We start from the raw sequence: 27,129 nt of genomic DNA, 5'->3' as shown, positions 1-27,129 counted from the left end.
ATATTGGCACATCCGGAGAAACCTATTGTGGTTCATCGGCAGCAGGTGTGGACGGCTGAGGTTTCGGAGAGCGAGGACTCAGATGAGGGGCCTGCGTGTGATGCAGGGATGGGGCCAGGACCATTAGGGAGTAGAATGCTACCTTCGGAGACTGTGGAGGCTGGCAGCAGTGATGAAGAGGCCCCCGAGGAGCCCGTGCCCAGCGCACATGCACGCAGGGCTGCTCGAAGGAAAGAGCAGGCGACTCGGGAGCAAGGCTGCAAGGTAATGGCCCCTCCCTGAGAAGATAAAAGCCAGCTGAGAAACCGCAGTTCTTTGCAGAAAGCAAAGAAGTTTATACTCGAGCCTGGTGGACGTTAGGAATATCTGAGTTGGTGTTTGGAGACTCTTTGTTTTATTGTTTAGTAATTTTATCTGATGTTCTTGGCAGCCTTGCAAAAATTTAGCAAGGCTCTTTCTTATCGGAGCTAATTAGTTGGAAGTAGCCTTTTATCTGTGAAGGACCGGGATTCGTAAATGAAACATTTAAAGGGTGTGCTGTTACCTTTGTCTCGTGTTTGCTCTCTTGGAACCAGGTTTGGGTCAGAACAAAACCCGAATCGGAGAGTTCCGGGTTTTCCCTTCCCAAAAGAAAATCAAAGATTCATCCCCTGCATCCATCAGTCCATCACATGGCCCAATCAAATCTTCTGTCAACTCATAAAACATTTCTATGCCTGTTTTAGACTTGCCATGAACTGGGGGCGGGGAGAGAATTTGAAGGAGCAGTATGGCAGTTTGAAACCAAAAGGTACATTCCATTCTTCTCTTGCAAAGATTGTAACTTAAGCTACTGGAATTTCTGCCGTGAAAATCCCTAATTGCAGAAGTAACTATGAACTTGTTTCATTGGAGACCATGAACTATGATACACCCAGAGGGGTGGGGGGGAAACAGGGTGATAGGTGATAGTGAATTACCGTATGTGTCTCAGAATCGGCTTCATACAGGTCATGCCAACATGTTCGCTCCTAGTAAATCCTTTGAAGTTTTTGAAGTTTGGCTCGAGGCTCATGATTTAATTAGGGCAACTGCCGGAATCCTGACATCTTTGTCCCAACTGAAGACATGGACTCAGGTGGTAGGATTCACTTTTGAATGGACAGAATTGTTGACTTGGATGATGATTTAGATACTATCTGCCTGATTATTTGTTTTTGCTTGCATATTAAGGAACAATCATAAAATTCTTAAGCACTAGAAATGTCAGCGTGTTTTAGTGTTTATCACTGAGTTTTAATCAACTGCACCAAAGAAATAGCATCATTTTCAAAATGAAAAAATCCACCATATATATTCTAAGGCTCATCTTCCTTTGTTCCTTCTTTCACTGGATTGCTTTGGGACATATATCGAGAGGCAGAGGATGATGGGTGAGGAGGTCTATTTTTCCTAACCCAGCAATATGTATTAAATAGATGAACACAGACAAAGGAGCAACTACTTCCACACAGACTGTTGAAAAAGCAGGAACTAAAGAACACTGATGAAGTATCTTACGAGACCAGGAAGAGTAAATAGCAATAGCCCTTAGACCACTTCACACTGCTTTACACTCCTTTCTAAGCGGTGTACAGGGTCAGCATCTTTCCCCCAACAATCTGGGTCCTCATTTTACCGACCTCGGAAGGATGGAAGGCTGAGTCAACCTTGAGCTGGTAAGAATCGATCTGCCAAATTGCAGACAGCTGGCAGTCAGCAGAAGTAACCTGCAATACTGCATTCTAACCACTGTGCCACTATGGCTGTTTATGGCATTGTAAAGCATGATGAAAGATGCTGTCATGCCCCTGTTGGAGTCTGAATCTGAGGAGGAAGAGGAACAGCTGACAGGGAGTGTAAGTGTAGCTCTGTTGGCTGTGAAGGAAACTGGGGAAAGGCAAAGTCTGACTGGGCAGAGCAGGGAAGTGGTAGAACAAGGGAGAGGGAGCTCAAAGGAAGACCCAGGCCCACCCCCTCTTCATCCTAGGGCACGCAGGGAGGAAGGGAGAAGGGAGCAATGTGGGTTGTGTGGCTTAAGGGGGAGGAAAGGGCCCTGATTCCCTTCATTAGCCACACCTGGGAATGAGAGCTTAAAAGAGATGCAAGCTGATATGGCAGCTACTGGGAACAAACGTGAGTTTATTTTGTGTTGACTGGTTATCTGCATTCCTGGCATCCTCCCAACCAGGTTGATTTACTGTTGTTCCTTCACATCTGGAATTCCTTCTCTTGCCCTGCCGGACTAATTACCTCATCTTGCCCTGATTGGACTTATAGTTACAGTTTTTGTTGACCACGTTTTGGACTTGAATCTCTGCAGCCAAAGGCTGTTCCTGGGAGAGTTTTTCTCTGGTCCAGAAGGTAACCAGGACATTAGGGGCAAAGTTGGAGCTGATAAAGGGACTCCAACTGATTATCTGACTGTGTTGCTTTTGTGCCATGCCCCGGGTCATCACAGATGCTAAAGACAACAAAAATGGGGTTTCACTTCAAAATGAGGATTTTTTTTTTTTAAAAAGCAGAAGGTTGGGGAAATGGCATCAAAAATTGACCTCAGCAATGCATTTTATAAATTACCCCAAGATATTCGGTTTTGCAGGATGGAGCCATTATTATTAATAAAATCCCATTTATTATTCTTTGGACTATCTTTTTCAAACTTGGTAAGTTATATACTTTGTTCTTGGGCCTGAGATTCTTACTAATATTAATGGACAGGAATGCAAATCATATTTATAAAATTAGGTAGGTTTTTAACGCTTCAGCACAATTTTGGGAGAGAAAAACTTGATTGACATTTCCTACAATAGCTTCCAACTTTCCCTAAGGTGAAAAAGGGAAGATTTCTGTAATGTCAGTTACTTTTATTTGGTTGTTTGCTTTCTCTTACTGTGGTGGTGGGTTTTTGTGTCAGCTGTACACATTGTTTCTTTTCTTCCTCACAACTTGAAATCTGGAAAAACCTCAGTACTTTTTAAATGGTTTTTCTGATGTATTTTTTTTTCTGTCGTATCTATCTGGGCACTTTTTTCCAGGAATTTCTTTTCCTTCAGTCTTCATGGTTTTTCCCATCTTCTGAGTTTCTTTTCTTTTTCTTTTTAATTTAAATTTTATTTTTTTTAAAAGATTAAAATACAAAACTCTTTAAAAAATCAAAGAAAAAAAGACACAAAACAAACATCAGCAAGTGCACTGAAAAAACCCCTATACACATAGATTAAAATAAAAAAAAAATCCAAAAAATTAAATAAAAACAAGATTCTTTAAAAAGTGCATTTAAAAAAAGAGAAAAAAACCCAAACATCTCTACACATATTAGCCTCACTAGTTGAATACTGATTAATACATTATTAAAATTTTGATCTCCTGAGTTTCTATGCAAGGATACACACTAGGCATTTCCTGGTGGTCTCCTATCCCTGCTTAGCTTCCCATCTTCCCAGCCTGGAGAGATGCAGACATGTATTTAAATATGCTTTGGGATTTAGGTACAGATACAGATTAAGAGTTGGAAGGGAACTTGTTGGTCATCTAGTCCAACCCCCCGCATAGGTCTCTTGAAAGAACCACAAAAAAGGCCTTGGAGTGTGGGGTTTGAGCCAGGCACCCCAAATCTTTAAAAAAAAAAAAAAAACCTCCATGGCCCTGTGCCACGGGGGGGTGTATTTGTGGTAATAAACCAATTTAGGAATTCGGTCTCTGCATAAACACTCCCCCCACCCCCCCCGGGAAACAGGCCCCGTAAGGAGGGCGGCGGACGTCACAAGCAAAGGAGTACTGGCAGCCTCCAAACTTCACCACGGGATTTGAGCATGCGCAGTCTCCCTTTGCCAGCGGTTGGCATGAAAAGGAAAGCAAGAAGCGGGTGCACCCAGCAAAGTCTTCCCCCTCGAAACCCGGTATCCTCACAAAACCTTCCCCCACCCCCTCCCATTCTTCGTGCAGCCCCCTGCGGCCTCCTCATGGGCGGGGTGAAATTTCTCCCGCGAAAGAGACTCGTCCCCCTCCTACAAGAACCACCGCTCCCCGCCTCACGACCACGAAGGAGGAAGCAGGCTACAAATCTCCAGGCAGGTGAGACAAAGCCTTGGGGATGCTGGGAAAAACGGCAGGAAGAGAGAGTTTCTGCAATAAGGAAAGGGGGGGAAATGGAGGAGGAGGGGATGGTTTGAAATTTGCATTTTGCAAGGCATGATGCATGCCAGTGCCACCGGGATCAGGCCCTCCAGGAGCCTGGCCTTTTCCCAGATCCAGACCCAAACTCTCCTGTTGGTATATATAGGATCTCTTGCTTGGGGGGTGAGGGGTGGACTAGAAGACCTCCAAGATCCCTTCCAGCTGGATTCTGATTCTGATTCTCCATTTGTCCTCTCTTCCTCGACTTCATGGAGACTCCTGGGTCTCCTGAGAAGAGAGTGGACCACTCCTTTGTCTGAAACGGTACTATAGGGCTTCCTGCCTGAGCAGGGGGTTGGACTGGATGACCTCCAAGGTCCCTTCCAACTCCATTACTGTGTTCTGTTATTCTGTCTCTGGGTTCCCCGTGGCACAAATGGAAAGATAGTATGCTTAATACATGCCGATTCGTGTACATTTAAAATAAAGTTATTCTATGTCTAAGAATGCTGCTGAGAGTTTATGGAGATTCTCAGTCGTCCAGGTCATGGTTAACCCAAAGGTGCTTTTTTCAAGAGGCAACTGGACTTTCTGGTTTTTCTTTGAAGATGTTTCACTTCTCATCCAAAAAGCTTCTTCAGCTTCTTCTTCTTGGCTGAAGAAGCTTCAGAAGAAACCCTCCCATACCACCACCTCTTACAATATTAGACAACACAGTATCAACAGTAGAGACTTTCAAATTTCTAGGTTCTACTGTATCACATGACCTAAAATGGACACCTAACATCAAAAACGTCATCAAAAGAGCACAACAAAGAATGCTCTTTCTGCGCCAACTCAGAAAGCTCAAACTGCCCAAGGAGCTGCTGATACAGTTCTGCAGAGGAATTATTGAGTCTATCATCTGTACCTCTATAACTGTCTGGTTTGGTTCTCCAACCCAACAGGACAGACACAGACTTCAGAGGATAATTAGGACTGCAGAAAAAACAATTACTACCAACCTGCCTTCCATCAAGGACCTGCATACTGCACAAGTCAAAAAGAGGGCTGTGAAAATATTTACAGACACCTCACATCCCGGACATAAACTGTTTCAACTCCTTCTCTCAAAATGACGCTATAGAGCACTGCACACCAGAACAACTAAACAGAAGGAGAGTTTTTCCCCACATGCCATCACTCTGCTAAACAAATAACTCCCTCAACACTGTCCAACTATTTACAAAGTCTGCACTACTATTACTATTAACCGTCTCATCACTCCTCATCACTCCCTCCCACTTGTGACTGTAAGACTGTAACTTTGTCGCTTGTACCCTTACGATTTATATTGACTGTTTCCTAGTATGATTTGATTGCTTATTGTACCCTGTGACACTTATTAAGTGTCGTACCTTATGATTCTCGACTCTTGACAAATTTATATTTTGTTTTATGTATACTGAGAGTAGTTACCCCAAGACAAATTCCTTGTGTGTCCAATCACACTTGGCCAATAAAGTATTCTGTTCTATTCTATTCTTGGATGAGAAGAGAAAAGTCTTCAAAGAGAAACCAGAAAGTCCTGTTGCCTCTTGGAAAAGCATCTTTGGGGTTTGTGTGAGCACTGGGTGGATGGAGCTCTGGCCAAATCCCAAAGATGCAACTTGGACTTTCTTGGTATTTTTTTTTTCTTTTCTTTGAAAACACTTCACTTTTCATCTAAAGAACTGAAGAAGCTACTTGGATGAGAAGCAAAATGTTTTCAAAGGGAAAAAAAACCCAAGAAAGTCCAGTTTGGGCAGTTTGCTTGGGCAGGGGGTTGGATTAGATGACCTACAAGGTCCCTTCTTACTCTGATTATCTGTTATCTGTTGCCTTTTGGAAAATAGCAGCTTCGGACAAGCGTGGCCTGGATGATTGAGAATCTCTGTAGACACTGAATTGAATTGAATTGAATGTACTTGGTCAAGTGTGATTAGACACACAAGGAATTTGCATCTGTACAAAAGCACCCCTTGTACATGCAAAGCAACATCATCATAATCATTATCATCGTATATTTTAAGAAGATACTTGGTTGATACTTGGTTGATGCTGGTAGCAACCCGTATCAACCATCAGAGCCAGTCAATGGTATTTGTGATACATTTGTAAATGTTCAGTTGATTAAGTTTCATGTTTAATGAATAAAAGAGATAACAACAACAACAACAATAGTAACACAATAAGTTGAAGAGAAACAACAAGAGATCTACAAATTGAAGTCGAACTATTGTGGAGGCAGAAATCAATGATTATACCAATAGTAAAAGGAGCCTTTGGAGCAATACCTACAGGGCTGCCTAGATACATGGAAAATTCAAACTTATTAGACCTGAATATCCTAACTGCAAAAAAACCCCAACAACCCACTTTACTCAGAACTGCCTATATACTCAGATGTTACCTTAACATCTCTTACATCTTAGGTCCTTGGTTGGTGTTATGATATGTACAGAATAACTCTTGAGTAACAAGGATATGCACATGAAAATGTTTATGAGAGTAGTTATGAATAATTATTCAGCCACACACAGATACACTAAATTGAGTTAAGGTTTATTTTAAGGAATAGCACAGTCCAATAAACAGTCCAGGTCATACACGTTTTACAGTCCAAAGAATATCCAATTACAAAATCATCTTACTGGTTGCCTTTGTCATTTACAGTAAACAAAGATAAAGTATAAGCACAGCATAAATGTAACCTTAGATAGAGACAGAATGTCAGAGAGAACAAGCCATGACCTCTAGCTCCCTCTTATGGCAATTCACAATACAATCAACCAGTCGGAACATAGTACAAATCAATACAGTAACTTTGTCTTACGCTACAAACATACATTGTTGGTTTATATATTGCCAACCCAACTAATTGTTGGACAGATTCCTAACAGTTAGGACTTTAAGTTTTTACCAGTTCCAGACTGTAAATTGAATTGAAGATTAAATCAATAATAATAATAATAATAATAATAATAATAATAATAATAATAATAATAATAATAATAATAATAATAATAATAATAATAATAATAATAATAATAATAATAATAGACTAAGATAACAAGGATAAATAACAATACTACAGCCACATACATGGGTTAATAGACATTAGGCAGCACTGAGAGAATTAAGTGTTTAACAGAGTGATGGCACAAAGGAAAAAACTGTCCCCGTGTTATAGTTGTTTTGGCATACAATGCCCTGTTGTGCCAGGAAGGAGTTGAAACAATTCATGTCCAGAATGTGAGGGCTCTGCATTTAGTGATGAAGGACAGGATATCTCTTTACCGTAAATCACGGTGCCCTATATGTCTCTTCCATCAGAGACCAGAAATGCTTCAGATTTTCAGAATAGAATAAGAACAGAACAGAATAGAATAGAATTCTTTTATTGGCCAAGTGTGATTGATCACACAAGGAATTTGTCTTGGTGCAAATGCTCTCAGTGTACATAAAAGATGCGTTCGTCAAGAATCAAGAATCATAAGGTTCTTAATAATAGTCATAGGGTACAATAAGCAATCAAATCATACCAGGAGATAGTCAACATAAATCAAGGATACAAGCGACAAAGTTACAGTCATACAGTCACAAGTGGCAGGGAGTGATGAGGAGTGATGAGACGGTTAATAGTAATAGTAGTGCAGACTTTGTAAATAGTTGGACACTGTTGAGAAAATTATTTGTTTAGCAGAGTGATGGCATTCAGGGGGAAACTGTTCTTGTGTCTAGTTGTTCTGGTGTGCAGTGCTCTATAGCGTCTGTTGAGGGAAGGAGTTGAAACAGTTTATGTCCAGGATGTGAGGGGTCTGTAAATATTTTCACAGCCCTCTTTTTGACTTGTGCAGTATGCAGGTCCTCGATGGAAGGCAGGTTGGTAGTAATTGTTTTTTCTGCAGTCCTAATTACTCTCTGAAGTCTGTGTCTGTCCTGTTGGGTTGCAGGAACCAAACCAGACAGTTCAGTGGGTGGGAAATGGATTCACGTCTCCTTTACGAGGATTCTTCCCATAGAGCCAGGGAGAATTGTTGCTGAAGGAGAACAAGATTCTCTGTAATTCTACCATTTTGTTTTCTTTTGGAAGTATCTTGTATTGCTTAATCTGTTTCTTGATGCAGAACAGGAACCGATGAAGAGAGAAGCCTGAGGGCCACTTGGCGCATCTTTGCACCTCCGTCCACTAGAAAGGAACATGGAAAATCAAGAAGAAACAAACAAAATTCTACCTCTATTGGAAAACGTGATCAAAATGGATTTGCAGTACCTACCAGAGGACAGAAGAGTTGTTCATGCTGACCTCTCTTCATCTGCACAGCCTGAATGGAAAGAAGAGAGAATTGGGCAGAAGAACCAAGAGGAAGAAAATACCAGTTTGGCTGGTCAGTGGCAACGGTTGAGAAGTCTCTGTGGTAAGGATGCCAATGGGCCACGAGCGGTTTGCAGCCAACTACACTATCTTTGTCGTCAGTGGCTAATGCCTGGAAGAAACACAAAAGCTCAGATGTTAGATCTCTTGGTGTTGGAGCAATTCTTGGCTATCCTGCCCCTGGAGATGAACAGCTGGATCAAGGAATGTAGAGCCGAGACCAGTTCCCAAGCAGTAGCCCTGGCAGAAGGTTTCCTTCTGAGCCAAGCGGAGCAGAAGAGAGAACTGCAGGTAAGAAGATGTGCCATGGTGTAACCAAAAAAGAGTCAGGGGATGAAAAACAATTACTGCATTTTTAAACATGTCCCTTCTGGGAAAGTGATAACCTCAGTAGGAGATTGAACTCTCCTGCGGGAAAAGTTTCTTATTTTTATTTTATTATTTATTCATAAAATATGTACTGATGAATTTTATACATTTATTATTGACAGATAAAATTATTGTTTTATTATTATTCACTCTTCAATATTTTCTTTAATGACGTAGATGAGGGAATAGAAGGGGAACTTACCAAATTTGCAGATGATACTAAGCTGGCAGGAATAGCTAACACCCAAGAAAATAGGCTCAAGATTCAGGTGGATCTTTTTTAAAAAAAACAACAAATTTTATTAATTTTACAGACAAACATCATTAAACATTAAAGACATTGAACCTCTTTCCATTATAAATTTTACAAGGCAAATAAAACATTATTTTATACAATACAATTCTAATATATCCCATTTCCACTTAAATATTTTTTTAGCAAATTTCTCATTATTTCTCTTTACTCTTATTCAATTACATTTCTTCTATATTTATCCATTTTATACTCATCATATTCATATTTCCCTCTGCCTTGTTTACAAATATTCCTCTCGCTTTCTCCCAAGGTTTTATTAAATCTCAATCAGACATACACACACAAACACAAAAACATAAAACTTCTTTTTAAAAAGTAGCTTGGCCCCGGATTACCTCTCTTTGTATGGACTTCAATTAAATTCATGTTCAACTTATATGCCATTACCTATCTTATTACCCTTCTATATCTTTATTATAACTTCTCCCGCTTTCCACTCTTCTTAATTCTATTTTATTTATTTCATCTTAATTTAAATCATTATATTTGTATCTTTTGTCCATTCTTTTCAATTATCCATTTATCTCATTCATATTAGAAAAAAAATATTTCTCCTGAAATCACTAATCGAAGTATGATGCCTTTCCATCGCTCCCTACATTAACATCTAATTCCCTATCTAATTCTGCTTAGTACATTCTACTTACTAAAATAGTAAATCCATAAAGTAATTAAATATATAATTAAACATTAAATCTCATAGCATTCTGATTATCTATTTCAAAAACAAATACCATAATAATAAGTTCATACAAACATCCACACAATAGTCAATTAAACTCTATACTTAAACTGAATGTTTTAGACATTCCTTTTAATATTTTATTAAATCTTAAAATCTATCATTATTAAACCTTTAATATTTTAATCTTTACTTAAGCCTTATAAAATTCTAATTTTCTAATTCTCATACAAATACTACAATACTATCATGTACCTTGCAGAAACATTTTGAAACAAAGTTATGCATTACCCATTATCCATAAAAAAAAATTCTTCTCTACACCTTATTTCATACCTTTTTGGCTTTTTTCCCCTTCTTCCTTCCTATCTTATCCCATCTGGTCATTTTACCCCTTCGCTCCCCCCTGTTGCATTTCTCTTTTCTTTTGCTTTCTAACAGTATATTGATTTTGCATCTTATTTTTCTTTCTTGGATGTTTTTTTAAGTCTTATGTCCTTTTAGACTTATTAAAGATGGCTTCTTCTTCTTCTTCTTCTTCTTCTTCTTCTTCTTCTTCTTCTTCTTCTTCTTCTTCTTCTTCTTCTTCTTCTTCTTCTTCTTCTTCTTCTTCTTCTTCTTCTTCTTCTGTATCCTCCATTAATTGCTGTGTTTGTTGATAAATAGCAAGCGCCATTTCTAAAAAGCAAAAATTTCTCTCACACCGTCTTTACCTTCTTTTTTATCCTCTCTCAGTTCATCAACAGATAAAGCCATTATAAACCTTTTCTTCTTCTTTTTTTTCTTCTTCTTCTTTTTAAAACAACCAAGATAATTCAAAACTTAAAACAATTCCCCAAAATCCCAAAGTCATCAAACAATCCAAACAGAACACAAAGTTCTTCACACTTTTTCTTCCTGGGGTGATATCAGTTGGCAAGGGGAAAAAAACCCAATCTGTATTTTAAAGTCTCATTACAATTAACTTCCAATCTCAAAATCTTCCAGGCATCTCCTCCAGCAAAATCTTAATGAAAATTTTCTTTTGTCCTCTCCTTCCCGCTTATAACAGAAAGCTTTAAATTTTTACCTTCTATAAAATAGCAGGATTTTCAATATCCATTTGTTAAATCCATGTGGAAGGAGAGTAAACTTTCTCTTAAAACACTTTCACTCGCCGCTTGTAAATCTCTTCTGGAAACAAAGTATCTTTCAAAAATCCGAATTTTCAGGATATTACTTGTATTACTTGTATCTTATAGTCCAGTTCAGCCAAGAAACTTTCACTTCAGCACTTTCTCTTCCTCCAGCATGATCTTGTCCAGCTGTCAGCTTCTTTGTGGCGGCCATTACAGACCGCCGCTCCACCGCCTTGAGAAAGAGGGTTGAGCCGGGTGGGGAAGGGGTCTGCGAAGACCCCAACCCCTGTCCGGATCCCTTCCTATCTTGGGCTGCCTCTTCATGGCAGCCCTAGCCTCCAGATCAATAGATCAGAGGCATCAAAGCGGCTAGCGCGGCAGGGATCGCGCAGGATCGCAAATCCCTGCCGCTCGCGAAGCCGACAAACCGACAACCTGTCAAGATTCAGGTGGATCTTGACAGACTAGAACACTGGGCCGTATCTAACAAAATGAAATTCAATGTAGAAAAAAGTAAAGTCCTACACTTAGACAAGAAAAACCAAAATTAGACATATAGACTGGGTGAAACAGGCTCAATAGCAACCAGCTAAATATGAGCCAGCAGTGTGCAGCAGCAGCCAAAAACAATCAAGATCAAGTGAGGTACTAATACCACCCTATAAAGCCTTAGTAATACTGCACCTAGAGTACTGCATCCAGTTTTGGTCACCACACTATATAAAAGATGTTGAGACTCTAGAAAGAGTGCAGAGAAGAGCAACCAGGATGATTAGGGGACTGGAGACTAAAACATATGAAGAATGATTACAGAAACTGGGCATGGCTAGTCTAGTGAAGAGAAGGACCAGGAGAGACATGATAGCAGTCTTCCAGTATTTGAGGGGCTGCCACGGGGAGGAAGGATTCAAGCTATTTTCTAAAGCGCCTGTAGGCCAGACAAGGAATAATGGATGGAAACTGAACAAGGAGAGATTTAACCTGGAAATAAGGAGAAACTTTCTGACAATGAGAACAATCAACCAATGGAACAGCTTGTCCTCGGAAGTTGCGAGAGCGCCATCACTTGAGACTTTCAGGAAGAGATTGGACTGCCACTTGTCAGAAATGGTGTAGGGTCTCCCGCTTGTGTGGGGTGGTGGTGGACTAGATGACCTACAAGGTCCCTTCCAACTCTGATTATCTGTTATCTGTTATTATTTCTTAAAATGATGATTAGGAGACTGGAGGCTAAAACATGCAAAGAACGGTTGCAGGAACTGGGTATGTCTTGTCTAGTGAGGAGAAGGACCAGGGGGAGACATGATAGCAGTCTTCCAATATCTCAGGGGCTGCCACAAAGAAGAGGGAGTCAAGCTACTCTCCAAACCAGCTGAGGGCAGGACAAGAAGCAATGGGTGGAAACTAATCAAGGAGAGAAGCAACTTAGAACTAAGGAGAAATTTCCTGACAGTGAGAACAATTTATCAGTGGAACAACTTGACTCCAGAAGTTGTGAATGCTCCAACACTGGAAGTTCTTAAGACGAGATTGCACAGATATTTCTCTGAAAGGGTATAGGGCAGTGGTGGCACCTGTGCCCCCACCCCCTTGCACATGTGCGTGATCCCCTTGCCGCACGCGGCTCATCTCTGCGCCTGCGTGCACGATTCCCCCGCCGCGCGCCCTCCGCCTGTGCATGTGCGCATGATTCCTCCACATGCTGTGCATCTTTGCACATGCGCCTATGGCCCCCAGTATGTGCTGCACATCACTGCACATGCGTGCGTGTCTCCCGCGCACCAGATACACGACAATCAGTTGTCGGGCAGCGGTGGTGTGCGCACATTCACAGTAGGACTCTTCCAGGCGAGTTCTTGCGCGCCGGGGGAAATTGCTCTGCGTGCCACTTCCGGCATGTGTGCCATAGGTTCGCCATCATGAGTCTAGGGTTTCCTGCTAGAGCAGGGGATTGGACTAGAAGACTTCCTAGGTCCCTTCCAACTTCTGTTATTCTGTTATGGTTTCCTTTTGGTAAATTTATCAGGACATGTGAAAAGTTTAGTTTAGTTTAGTGTAGTTTAGTTTATTGTCACTGCACCTTGTACAACTGTAGAGTTGTAATTGCAGGAATGTTCCAATCTCGGATGGCAAACTTCAGATAAAGAATGTTTCCAAGCAAATACAACTCAGGCAAACAAAGTCACTAATCTAAAGGAGGATTAGAGAGAGGAAGTAAACATATGTTAGACTTTAACTAGAGATAATTAATTGTGTTAATTACTATGCTAAACAGTAACGAAAGTTAAGCAGTAACCAAAGTTAACCAATGATGGAGGATAATTAAAAATGTGTATAAATGCAAGACTAGACTCCAATAAAGATCATCATGATTCAGTTGTTCATGATCAAACAACTCGACTGCCTTGTCATTACAACATACAACGAAATTAAATACCAACTTCAGTGTACATTACAGCTATAAAAATAAAACACAAACACACATCCTTCACATTCTATACAATTGAATTGAAAACCCCTGATGGTGCATAAATATTGCACTATATAGTAGAATTCAAAATAGTTACTGCCCTGGGATAGAAGCTGTTTTTTATCCTATTTGTCCTTGTTTTTATTATTCTGTACCGTCTGCCAGATGGTAATAGTTCAAAAAAAGGGTTCCCAGGATGAGATGGATCTTTGAGAATGTTTTGAACTTTCTTCAGGCAGCTGTAAAACTATAAAGCTTAAAGCTCTTCCAAAGAGGGGAGAGGGCAACCCATGATCTTCTGGGCAATGACGTTAACCCTCTGGAGTGCTTTCCTATTTGCCACTGTGCAATTGGCAAACCATACAGAGGTGCAGTAAGTTAAAATACTCTCTATGGTGCAGCGGTAGAAGGTCACCAGCAGTTTTTCAATCTGTTGTTGTTTCCTGAGAAGTCTCAGGTGGTATAATCTCTGCTGGGCCCTTTTGACTAGTGCTGCAATGTGAGCAACCCAGGTCAGATCCTCTTCCAAAAGCTTCCCAAAAAGGGCTGTGGAATTGGAAACGTTGGGCAGAAATGCATTCTTTTCTCTTGGTTATTATTTCAGCTTCAGGAGCCCTTCGTGGAGGTGGTCGTTGAACACTCTAAAGCATGGGGAGATGTGCTACATCCCTCTCAGGAGGTGGACTTGGGGAAAAGCTCCCAGGAAGAGCCATCTAAGAATATCCCACCAGGTAATCCCATCATTCATACTACCGTACATAATTGACTTGACTTACAACAATTCACTTGTTAGTGTTCCAACTAACAAACTCCAATCCAATAAACTCCGAGACAAGCATTTTCTCAAAGTTCCATTTTATTAGAGTTGTCATATTGGCACATCTGGGAAAACCCAAACCTGAGACTTCTGGGTTTTCCCTTCCCATTAGAAATTCAAAGATCCACCCCCTGCACCCACCAGTCCATCACATGGTCCAATCAAACGTGGTCCCAACTGGAGACATTCTTCCAGAAACTCCTCTCCAGGTGCAGGGTAACATGTCCTTGACTGTGATAACCCGGAACATGGCACAAAGGCAACACAGTCAAATGAGCAATAAAAGTCCCTTTATTATCTCCAACTTTGCCCCCAATGTCCAGGTTACCTTTGGCTGGAGAAAAACTCTCTCAGAAACAGCCATTGACTGCAGAAAATTCAGTCCAAAACAAGGTACACACAAACTGTAATTAAAAATCCAAACAAACCAAGCTGAAGTAATTAACTTGACAGGGCAAGAGAAGGAATTTCAGATTTGAAAGCATGGCAAAACTCACACAGAAGACTCCAGGAACACAGAATAAGCTACAACGCTACAAGATAAATTCACATTTGCTCCCAACAACTTGCTGTGTGCATGATTGGACATGTTGCTCCTCGTAAATCTTTTGAATTCTTTTGAACCTTGGCTTGAGGCTCATGATTTAATTAGGGCAATCGTCGGAACCCTGACAGCAAGCCAACTCTGAGACACGTAATTTACTTAACAATTGTGACAAGAAAGGTCATAACATGAGGCAAAATGTTTGTAACTCCTGTCTTGCTTAGCAACAGAAATGTTGGGCTCCATTGTGGTCCTAAGTCAAGAACTCCCGGTTTCTTAGCTACTGTTATTTTATGACCTTGTTTTGGAAAAGACCTTAGGCCTGAGTGCAAGAATACTTTGGTGTATGATTCTTTTGATGTTTCTAAAACCTGTATTTTCTCCTCTTTTATCTCACTCTCAGAGAATGGAATGTTACAGATGGCACCTGTGGAAATATCTCCTCTTTATAGTGAAGCAGAAACAGTAGTTATTCTTCCAGCTCAGGTAGGAGGACTTTTCCCTCTTGCAACCGATTAGAATGACTCAAGGGGCATCCATTTTCAACCAAGATAGCACAGCCAATTTCTCTCACTTTATTAACTTCCCTGTAATCAATATTTGGAGCATGAGCAAACTTTCTATAGGTAAATAAGAGTCCACAAAAGACTGCATTCAGGGGTGGGATTCTGCTGGTTCGGACCGGTTCTATAGAACCGGTTGTTACGATTGTGCGCAGTTCAGAGAACTGGCAGATCATGCCCCTGGCTGGCCCCGCCCCTTTTCACCCGCCTTTCTCTTCCCTGCCCAGTCAGTCCTTATTGCGCATGCCCGACATCGCTGTCCGCCCAGCAATGCATTCTCCCCCACCCAGTCACTCCTTAAGGTATTTCTTTTTTTTTTTTCCTCCCAAAAATCAGCTGTTCCGACGATCAGCTGTGTTGGGATCCCCCTCACTGTCTTACTGCTTCACCCAGGAGGCTTCCCTGAGGCCCAGGAGGCAAAAAGGGGCGTGTAGGGAAGGGGGGTGCTGGACATTTTTCCTTTCTGGGCCTCAGAGGAGCTTCCTGGGAGCAAAAACGCCCCCCCCCAGGAGGCTTCCCTGAGGCCTAGGAGGCCCAAAAACGGAGTGCAGGGGATGCGCCCCCACCCCCTCTGTTTTTTTATTTTTCTGGGCCTCAGGGAAACCTTCTGGGAGCAAAAATGCCTCTCAGGAGGCTTCCCTGAGACCGAGGAGACTCAACAACTGAGTGCGGGGTGGGGAGGGTGCTGCCAAAAAAAACAGAAGAAGCCACGCCCACCCAGTTATGTGGCCATGCCCACCTAGCCATGCTCACAGAACCGATTGTTAAAAAATTTGAATCCCACCCCTGGCTGCATCATGAGTTCTTAATTGATGTCATTTCATAATTTTTCCTGGAATTCATTCCCCGGTGAATTCATTCATCGTGGAATGGATCATTCTTCACTGATCTGATGAATAAGGGCTGCGTTGTTACCTGAAGGACATCATAAGCCATGAGTTAACATTTCACAGAGGACTCAGCAAGCTTCTTTACAGGTTGGCTCTGAAGTTCCTATTTAATGAAGCATCCACGGTTGTGGTATCAGTTGATCAAGAGGAATATTGGAATCACAACCCTCTGATATCCCGTTTCCCTGAAAATAAGACCTATCCCAAAAATAAGACCTAACATATTTTACTTGTGCATCTAAGCCCTACACCCCCCTCCAAAATAAGCCCTACTTAAGCGCCGGCACAGCCAACCACCCGACGATTCTATCTGATTGCTTGTGGTGCCGCCAACGCAAGGCAAGGGGTGGTGGAGCTGCCCCATGTGCCCTGCACTGGCTTACCTCAGAGACCCCACAGCCAGGCCATCCATGCCCCGACAGCTGCCTCACGGCAGCAGCACCAACACCCATGTACAGCAGGAATCCATGTGGCCACCGACTCACTTCTTCTGCTTGCTCGTGGCCGCAGGTATTGGGGTGTGGATGGCCTGGCTGCAGGGGCCCTGAGGTAAACAGGTGCCGGGTGCATGAGGCAGCTCCACCACCCCCTGCCTCGTGGCGGTGGCACTGGTGCACCGCGCAGCCTCCTGCCCACCACAAGCAAGCAGAAGAAATGGGCTCCCCATACATGGAAAACAAATAAGACACCCCCCCCCCGAAAAGCCTAGTGCTTATTTTCGGGCCCATATGACCCGCTCTTATTTTCGGGGAAACTCGGGTATTTGATGTAATATCTAATGTTTTGTGCAGAGTCAGTAGAATCAATGAAACATTTACCAATCGGTAGGTTGTGTTCTGTTTAGTATCGCAAAATTTATCTGTAGGATGAGATTATTTATCTAGTACAGTTGTCTCCAAACTTTAAGACTTGTAGACTTCAGCTCCCAGAATTCTCAACATAGCTGGCTGAGGAATTCTGGGAGTTGAAGTCCACAAGTCTTAAAGTTGCCAAGTTTGGAGACCTCTCATCTAGCACAAGGAGAAAATTATTCTTAAAAGTATTATATTCATGAAAACATTATAATAAATATATATAATAAATATAATAAATAATATAATAAATATAATAATAAAAAATAATATAATAAATATAATAATAAAAAATAATATAATAAATATAATAGAAGAGATGATTCCACCAGACTGTCAATCATTTGGAAGCCTGCACTCACAAACAAAAAAATCTCCACACCACTAGCCAGGCAAACATCTGGGCACAAACAGATCCCCCCGATACCTCCAGCTCAAACACACCCCAACCAGGCACCCAGATGAAACCTAGCTTCCCAACAAATGATAGCCGTCTATTTACTCGGAGCCAAGCTGCACTAAAAGCCTCCAATACAGGAACACAATGTTGCCAGCCAACCAAGACACAAAAAAAGCCACAAAACAGACAGAAGATATTAGAAACACCAATCAAGCGGGAACACAGCAAACTCGAAGACCAATAAACACAGACCAAGACTCCCAACCAATCATGATGAAGAAAAAACCATTCTGGCACAGCAGTAGGCTAGCCCCAAATTTAAAACTGAAACAACTGTAAAAGTCTGACTCACAGACGAACACAATACAGAAGCTTGATGATGGCAGATGAGATTCTGCCGAAACATTGCTACAACTTTAAAAGCACAACTATAATGACGTGGGAAAATACCTGAACAAAGCTGAATACCATACATGTAAGTACCCACGAAAACTTAAGAAAAGAAATATATATATATATATATATATATATATATATATATATATATATATATTATGTATGTATGTATGTATGTATGTATGTATGTATGTATATGTATATGTATATGTATATGTATATGTATATGTATATGTATATAATTTCCACTAACTTTTCACTGATAAGGGATTGTTCTCTTCCTATTACAGGTTCCTCTGATTTTTGACGATGTAGCTGTATTTTTCTCTGGGGAAGAATGGGCTCTGTTGGATTTCAACCAAAAAAATCTATATAGGGAGGTCATGCTGGAAAATGCTAGGAATTTGGCCACCTTGGGTAAGTTTTTTTTCTTTATTTTATGTTAAGAGGATAATTTCTACTACAAAGTAACTAGGAGGATAACAGAGTTGGAAGGGATCTTGGAGATTTTCTAGTCCAGGGGTGGCTAACCTTTTTCGGCTCCCGTGCCGATAATTGCGTGTGCGTTTGGGCTCACGTGCCAGCACCCAGAAGGCAATGCGTGCTGCCCCCTCATCCCCCCATGCCCCCTGTGCATGCAATTCCCCCACTGCACGCCATGCATCTGCGTATGCGATCACCGTGTGCACTGCGCACCTCTGTGCATGTGCACGTGTTTCCCCACTGCAAGCCATGCATTTCGCATGTGTGCGCGATCCCCCACGCTTCATGTCTCAGCGCATGCACAAACAATTCCCCCGCAATGTGCATCTCTGCGCATGCGTGTCTTTATGGGTTCATAAAAAGACAGATAAAACATAATCAGAGTTGGAAGGGATCTTGTAGGTCATCTAGTCCAACCCCCCACACAAGTGGGAGACCCTACACCATTTCTGACAAATGGCAGTCCAATCTCTTCTTGAAAGTCTCAAGTGATGGCGCTCCCACAACTTCTGAGGACAAGCTGTTCCATTGGTTGATTGTTCTCACTGTCAGAAAGTTTCCTCTTATTTCCAGGTTAAATCTCTCCTTGTTCAGTTTCCATCCATTATTCCTTGTCTGGCCTACAGGTGCTTTAGAAAATAGCTTGAATCCTTCCTCTCTGTGGCAGCCCCTCAAATATTGGAACGCTGCTATCCTGTCTCCCCTGGTCCTTCTGTTCACTAGACTAGCCATGCCCAGTTCCTGTAAGACAAAATAAAAATAAAAAAAATAGGTTAATAGAGAAATACTAGATAAGAAGCAGCTAATGGGGCTTGATTCCTAACAGCACTCTCAAGTTGTGCTTTACATTTCTCATATATTTTTTTCTTTTTTGATTCAACAGGTGATGGATGGGAGAACGAGAATTACGAAGAGGCAGCTTTCCAAACAGTCAGAACTGAAATTGGAGAAGAGAAGTTTCAAAATCAGCAAAGGCCACAGTGGCCAGAGGCAAACCAGTTAAATGGTGAGCTCCAAAACTCCTCTACCTCTCAAAATCTGGATGTCCATCTTTTCCTGATTCAAGGAGATCACGGAGAAAAAGGAATGGGCTTCCCATTTGGAGAAACAATTAGAGAGGAATCCGATGCATGTGAACGCCCCAGTATTTATATGAGAGAGATGCAAGACGGATGCAAGGAAGATGGGAAAAGTTTCAAGTGGGACATCCCTCTTGCTTTCCATCAAAGCATCCACGCAGAAGGAAAACCATATAAATGCATGGAATGTGGCAACAGCTTCAGTAACAGCAACCATTTTATTTCCCATCAAAGGACCCACTCAGGGGAGAAACCATACAAATGCCTGGAGTGCGGAAAGAGCTTCAGTGAAAATAGCTCCCTTACTTCCCATAAAAGGATCCATTCAGGCGAGAAGCCGTACAAATGCGCGGACTGCGGAAAGAGCTTCAGCCAGAGTGGGCAGCTCACGTCTCACAAAAGGATCCACACGGGAGAAAAGCCGTACAAGTGTGCGGAGTGTGGCAAGAACTTCAGTCAGAATGGTCAGCTCACGTCTCACAAAAGGATCCATTCTGGAGAGAAACCGTACAAATGCGCGGAATGCGGAAAAAGCTTCAGCCAGAGTGGCCACCTCACTTTCCATAAAAGGATTCACACTGGAGAGAAACCTTACAAATGTATAGAATGTGGAAAGAGCTTCACCATAAGCAGTCACCTTACTTCCCATAAAAGGATCCACACGGGGGAGAAACCCTACAAATGCACGGAGTGTGGAAAGACCTGCAGTACCAACAGTGATCTTACTTTGCATAAAAGGATCCATTCAGGGGAGAAACCATATAAGTGCATGGAATGTGGGAAAGACTTCAGTCAGCGAAGTAATCTCATCTCCCATAAAAGTATACACTCGGGGGAGAAACCCTATAAGTGTAAGGAGTGCGGGAAGAGCTTTAATCAGCGAAGTAATCTTATTTCTCATAAAAGGATCCACTCGGGAGAGAAACCCTACAAATGCATGGAATGTGGAAAAAGCTTCACTTGGAACTGTCAACTGACTTCTCATAAGAAGATTCACACAGGGGACAACCCAATAAACGTGTTGACTGTTGAAAGAGCTTCGTGGACTCCAGTTCTGAGTTGATGGAACACCATGACAAGTTGGACACGAATGCATGACAGACTTAAAGAAAGAATTGTATCTGCAGAGTTGAAGGAAGGACGAAGGAGAAATCAGTAGTAGAATGGATAGTTAAGGTGCTTACAGAAAAATCCTTTAAAAGGTGCGAGTATTAATAGAGACACACTGAGATGCCAAGCATTTATTCATGTGGTGGTGTACTTAGATTCTTTCCTGACTAGGTAGCATTTATTCAAGCACAAAAAAGCCAACTATTGTGTATGCCATGGGATCCTTCAGCGACACCAGGTTTTTTTTAACCATGTGCCCGAACTACCAAATGGGAAAGTGAGTTTTTCCCCAAATAATCTGAAATGAATTATGTTTGAAAGAGTTAGAGCTAACAGGAAGCCAGGCGCCAAAGGACACCATCAAAGCTGACACCAGCCAGAGCTTAGAACACGGGTGTCAAACTCGCCGCGTCACGTTGCTGTCACGTGATGTTGCGTAATTTCCCCCCCCCTTTCGCGGAGCTGGGGTGGGCGTGGCCTGCATGTGATGCATCCAGCCTGCAGGCCACCGATCTCTGGCATAGAACAACTTCAAAGAAGAAAAGTCCATAGAATCGTCAAGAGTCCGACACCACTGATTGGATAAAATCTTCGTTGTTTAGCATTTTGCCTTACATTAATCTCCTGAGAAGCTTCTGTTGAACATGAAGGGATATAGGCAGTGGTGGGATTCAACCGGTTTCCACCACTTCAGCTGAACCAGTTGTTAAATTGCTGGCTGGCCCATCCCCTCCCCTTCCAAGAATCCCCACGCGCCCCGTTTTAGCTCCCAAGTAAGTGCAGGGAGGCCCACTAGGCCCAAAATGAGGTGCGGGGAGGATATGGTGTGTCGTCCCCCCCATGGCCCCATTTTTGCTCCCAGGACAGGGCAGGATAAGGAATTACAGACTTCCAAAGATAACGAAACACACACAGTTGGGAAGATGACAGAACCCAGATAAGACTTGAAAAACAACGATAATGCACGCTTTTCTTCCAGAAAGGTGCTATGTGCAAACACCCTTTTAAAATCCTGTTTTCCTGGCTGCAGCTAATGAAGGGAATCAGGGCCCTTTTCTCTCCCATAACCCCCGTAACTCACATTGCTCCCTTCTCCATTCCTCCCTGCATGCCCTAAGATGAAGAGAGGGTGAGCCTAGGTGTTCTTCTGAATGCCCAGCCGGACTGCCCTTTCCCAGTTTCCTCCACAGCCACCGGAGCCACACTCCCACTCCCTGACAGCTGCTCGACCTCCCCCTCGGAATCAGATTCCAACAGGGGCATGACAGTGGCAACCGCATCACTGTGACACAGTAGCTCTGATGATTGGTTATAACGGGTGTCAAACTCAAGGCCCGGGAGCCAGATCCGGCCCATGGGATGCTTAGATCTGGCCTACGGGACCACCTGGAAACAGCAAAGGACTGGCCTGCAGTACCTCACGTGGCCCTCCCGAGCTCCGTTTTTGCTGGTAGAGGATTGCAGGAGGCTGTTGTAGCAAAAAAATGGAGCTTAGGAGCCCGTTTTCGCTGGCACAGCACTCAGGCCAGCACTGGTGCCTCCGACATGAGTGACATTGAGCTGGCCACGCCCGCCCACCTCCAAGGTCAAACACAACCCCGATGCGTCACTTAATGAAATCGAGTTTGACTCTCCTGGGTTATAAGTAAGCATGTTTCCCTGAGAATATGACCTCCCCCGAAAGTAAGTCCTAACATGATTTTTATACATGGGCCCAATATAAGCCTTAATTAACACCCTGCCCATTCCAGTATGCATGGCTAAAAGTTAAGCTACAGTGGGGATGGGGGTGTGTGGAGCTGCCCTACTACTTACCTTTGGAAAGTTGCACCCAGGCCTCGCACACCTTGACACCTGCCTTGCCGGCCTATTTCTTCTTCGGCCAGCAAGGCTTTCCTGAAAACCTCTGCAGCCGATAACAGAGGTCTGTTATCAGCTGCAGAGGCCTTCAGGAAAGTCTTGCCGGCTGCAGAAGAAGTTCCTGAAGGCCTCTGACAGCGAAAAGAAGGCTGGGGGCGACGCGCGCAACGGAGGTGAGTCAGTGGCATCCTTCCCCCCCTCCAGAAAATAAGACCTGGTGCCTTTTTGAGTGGCAAAACAATATAAGTCTTATTTTCATGGAAACAAGGGTACCAGTTGCTCAGTGCCATTGGAAAATCAAACAGTTGCTGAATGACTGATCAATAAGCAAGGACGACCTGTATTACTTTCCCTCACTCCATTTCCAGTTTTATCCCTGGTTATCTTTCTGTCAACTTGTAAAGCATTCCTATGCCTGTTATGGAGTTGCCATAAACAGAGGGGGAGAGAGGAAACCTGAAGGAGCAGCAGTTTAAAACCAGAAGTAAATTCCAACATTTATCTTACAAAGATTGTAGCTAAGCTACCAGGTCTTCTGCCCATGAAAATCCTTAATTGGAGAACGTGTTTGATGACACCCAGCCTGTGAATGTGCTTAATTGGAGAATCTGATTTATGACACACCCGGGGGGAGGGGGGAAACAGGGACACAGGTGGCCATAAATTACGTAGGCCAGAGTTGGCTTCATACAGGTTAATGCCGGACATGTTACTCCTAATAAATCTTTTGATTTCTTTTGAAGCTTGGTTCGAGGCTCATGATTCAATTAGGGCAATCGGCGGAATCCTAACACTTTCTTTTTCCAGAGGAACCATTACTTCATATTTCTCCTTTTTCTCGCTGCTGGAGGGAGGGAGAAGAGTGCTGATGTGTGAGAGTGTGAATTGTGGATGTATGCAGAGTTTGTCTGGATATATGGATATATCAAGTTAGCTTGCTGTTTGGCTGGCAATTTTCATCTGTTAATTGACCTGACATTAATCTTTTTATCTTGGACCTTGTTAAATATGGAGTGGGGATATGGCTTCTGACTGATGCATGTATAGAGCCATGTGTCCATATGTGTAGATTGGGTCCCATAGTCATATTTATTGGGAGATCATTAGCAGGTTTTACCTGAAGTGAGCATTGTGTAAATAGAGGTAGTCCTCAGCTTACGACCACAATTGAGCCCAAAATTCCTGTCGTGAAGGGAGACATTGGTTAAGTGAGCTTTGCCCCAATTTACAACCTTTTTTGCCGTAGTTGATAAGTGAATCACTGCAGTTGAGAAGTTAGTAACTTGATATATGCTGCTAAAGCGTAAGCTGTGTCTAAATAGGAGGAAAATCTTGGGGTTGTACTATGAAGCGCAGTGCAGAGGCTAACTACCGTGTTTCTCATATAATAAGGCTGGGCCTTTTTTTTTTTTTGAGCCCCGAAAAAATGGCTAGGTCATCTTTTCAGGGGTGACTTAATTCCCACCCCCCTTGCATCTTCGGGCGGGCGGCGACGGCTTGGATGTTGACCTCGGCGTTGGTGGGGCACTTCATATCGGGGTCAACGCAGGCAGCACCATATCCGGGTGTGCAACAAAAGTACTTCCTAATGGCAAGCCCCCCCCACCATTCCCCCCATTTCACATGTTTTAATATAGGCCTTAATTTGGGGGAGGGGCTTAATTTCATTTCATGCATATAAAACATGCTGGGACTTCCTATTGGGGGAGGCCATATTGTTGGAGAAACAGGGTATGTAGTAGCTCTGAAAGGCAAGTACCAGTTTAGGAATCATTAAGAAAGTTATTGAAGACAAAACAGGCCACATTATCATTCCGTTTTGCTTAACACTAAATCATACTAAGATAACCATTTGTCTGAAATGGTATGGGGCAGTGGTGGCTAGCCTGTTTGGCCTCCTGTGCCAAAAATTGTGTGCACGCTGGCGCTCGTGCAATGTGTGCCCCTCCACGCCCAGAAGGCAATGCACACCTCCCCCACACACCTCTGCACATGCGCGTGTAATCCCCCCGCCCCCCCCTTACCTGCACTGTGCCGCACCGTGGCTGGTTTGAGGCCTTTTTCGGTCTCCCAGAGACTTGAAAAAAGCCTCTGCAGGCCGAATAGGCCCATTTCGTCACTTCCAATACTACAGGAATAATACCCTGTAAATAGCATAGCTGGTTGGAGAATTCCGGGAGTTGAAGTCTACAAGTCTTAAAGTTGCCAAGTTTGGAGACCTCTGTTCTAGCAAATCATGCTCCACTGGGGCACCAGGGAACGGTTCCGTGGGCAGAAGTTTTTCCACGAACCGGAATGAGCTGCATCCCGCAAATAGGTCTTTGCTTATTTGTGCAGCCCAGTTTCTGGCATGCCACAGCTTGGTGCCGATCCACAGACCGGGGATTGGAGGACCTGTGGGATATAGCTATAAAAATAGCGATTAAAATATAAAATATCCAGTCCAAAAGGTGCTTTTTTTTTTTCTTCTTCAAAAGGCAACTGGACAAACAAGGTCCAGTTGCCTTTTGAAGAAGCACCTTTGGGATAACCATGACCTGGATGATTGAGACTCTCCAGAAACAGCTGGAGCTGTGGACGATCTGAAAAGGCAATGGATGGGGATGGGGATGAGATTGGGAGAGGATAGAATAGAAATAGACTAGACTAGACTAGGAATAGAATAGAATAGAATAGAATAGAATAGAATAGAATAGAATAGAATAGAATAAGGAACGGAATAGACTAGACTAGGAATAGACTAGAATAGAATAAGGAATGGAATAGACTAGACTAGGAGTAGACTAGAATAAGGAACAGGGATGGAATAGACTAGACTAGGAATAGTCTAGACTAGAATTAGGAATAGGAATGGAATAGACTAGATGTCAAGTTCCCAAGTGATGAAATCCATTTAAAAAGAAAAGAACAAAGTCCATCTTCCAAGACAATTTCTTTTATTTAGGAAAGCATCAAATTGGCAAAGTCTGTGGTAATTCTGGATCTGACACAACCCGGAGTTACCACACAATATTACAAGTTAGAAACAACCCCCAAAAGTCACATTCGTCAATAGAAGTAATTTAACGTTGCTTGATGTCATAAATCTCCACCTCAAGGGGCCCAAGCACAGACAGCTCATTTCCCATGGGAAGAAAGATCACCTAGCCAAAACAACTCTCTTTATCTCCACTCCTCCTCCCTTAGGAATGTAGCAAGCCTGAAACCCATCAATTTCAGGCTTGAAACTAGACTAGACTAGGAATAGACTAGACTAGCAATAGAATAGAATAGAATAAGGAATAGGAATGGAATGGAATAGAATAAGGAATAGGAATGGAATGGAAAGGAATGGAATAGAATGGAATAAGGAATAGGAATGGAATGGAATAGAATAGAATAAGGAATAGGAATGGAATGGAATAGAATAGAATTAGGAATGAATGGAATGGAATAGAATAGAATAAGGAATAGGAATGGAATGGAATAGAATAAGGAATAGGAATAGGAATAGGAATAGAATGGAATGGAATTAGAATAGAATAGAATAGAATAGAATAGAATAGAATAGAATAGAATAGAATAGAATAGAATAGAATAGAATAGAATAGAATAGGGAATAGGAATAGACTAGACTAGGAATTGAATAGAGTAGAGTAGAGTAGAGTAGAGTAGAATAGAATAGAATAGAATAGAATAGAATAGAATAGAATAAGAAATAGGAATAGGACTGGAATGGAATAGAATAAGGAATAAGAATGGAATAGACTAGACTAGGAATAGAATAGAATAGAATAGAAATAGGAATGGAATGGAATAGGAATAGAATAGAATATGGAATAGGAATAGAATAGGAATAGAATAGAAAAAGGAATAGGAATGGAATGGAATGGAATGGAATAGACTAGACTAGACTAGGAACAGAAGAGAAGAGAACAAGAGAAAATAATAAAGAATAGGAATGGAATGGAATAGAATAAGAAATAGGAATGGAATAGGAATAGAATAGAATATGGAATAGAATAGAATAGAATAAGGAATAGGAATGGAATAGGAATAGAATAGAAAAAGGAATGGGAATGGAATGGAATAGACTAGACTAGGAACAGAAAAGAAGAGAACAGAAGAGAAAAGAATAAAGAATAGGAATGGAATAGAACAGACTAGAAATAGAATAGGTTGGAAGAGACCTTGGAGGTCTTCTAGTCCAACCCCATGCTCTGGCAGGAAACTACTTCAGACAAATGGTTATCCAATCTCTTCTTAAAAACTTCATCCAGTGTTGGAGCATCCACAATTTCTGGAGGCAAGTTGTTCCACTGATTAATTGTTCTCACTGTCACGAAATTTCTCTCCTTGATTAATTTCCATCCGTTGCTTCTTGTCTTGCTTTCTGGTGCTTTGGAGAATTCGCTTGACTGCCTCTTGTGCTAACCGAAATATGTTGCTCAGCTCTTTCAAATGTGAATTAGACGTCCTCTGAAACCGAGCCAAGCCTAAAGCAAACCGCGGCTTTGCTTTACATCGGGTTACTGCAAGCAAGCCACCACTAAACGGCGACCTCCTGAAAAAAGAGGCTACCCCGCCCCTGCCTTCAACCCAGGACAGCCTGCACCAAAGAGCCCGGAGGACCCCCGCGCCAGCACCGTCAAGGGAAATCCCCGGCCCG

General features: G+C 42.3%; 1 protein-coding gene across 1 annotated transcript in view; it reads left to right on the top strand.

Annotated features, from left to right (window-relative positions):
• LOC148131896 (uncharacterized) overlaps positions 1 to 27,129 on the top strand; it is a 54,967-nt gene that overhangs the window by 15,490 nt on the left and 12,348 nt on the right. The window contains exon 6 of the mRNA XM_087953737.1: positions 19,757 to 20,529. Within this exon, the coding sequence (XP_087809863.1) occupies positions 19,757 to 20,529 (773 nt within the window). The remainder of the gene's footprint in view (positions 1 to 19,756; positions 20,530 to 27,129) is intronic.

This window comes from Notechis scutatus, chromosome 2, assembly GCF_049901735.1.
Source record: "Notechis scutatus isolate UNSWTSFEM ecotype Mainland chromosome 2, rNotScu1.2, whole genome shotgun sequence".
Taxonomy (NCBI): domain Eukaryota; kingdom Metazoa; phylum Chordata; class Lepidosauria; order Squamata; family Elapidae; genus Notechis; species Notechis scutatus.
The sequence above is the reverse complement of the archived record's forward strand: the minus strand, read 5'-3'. Positions and strand labels throughout refer to the sequence as shown.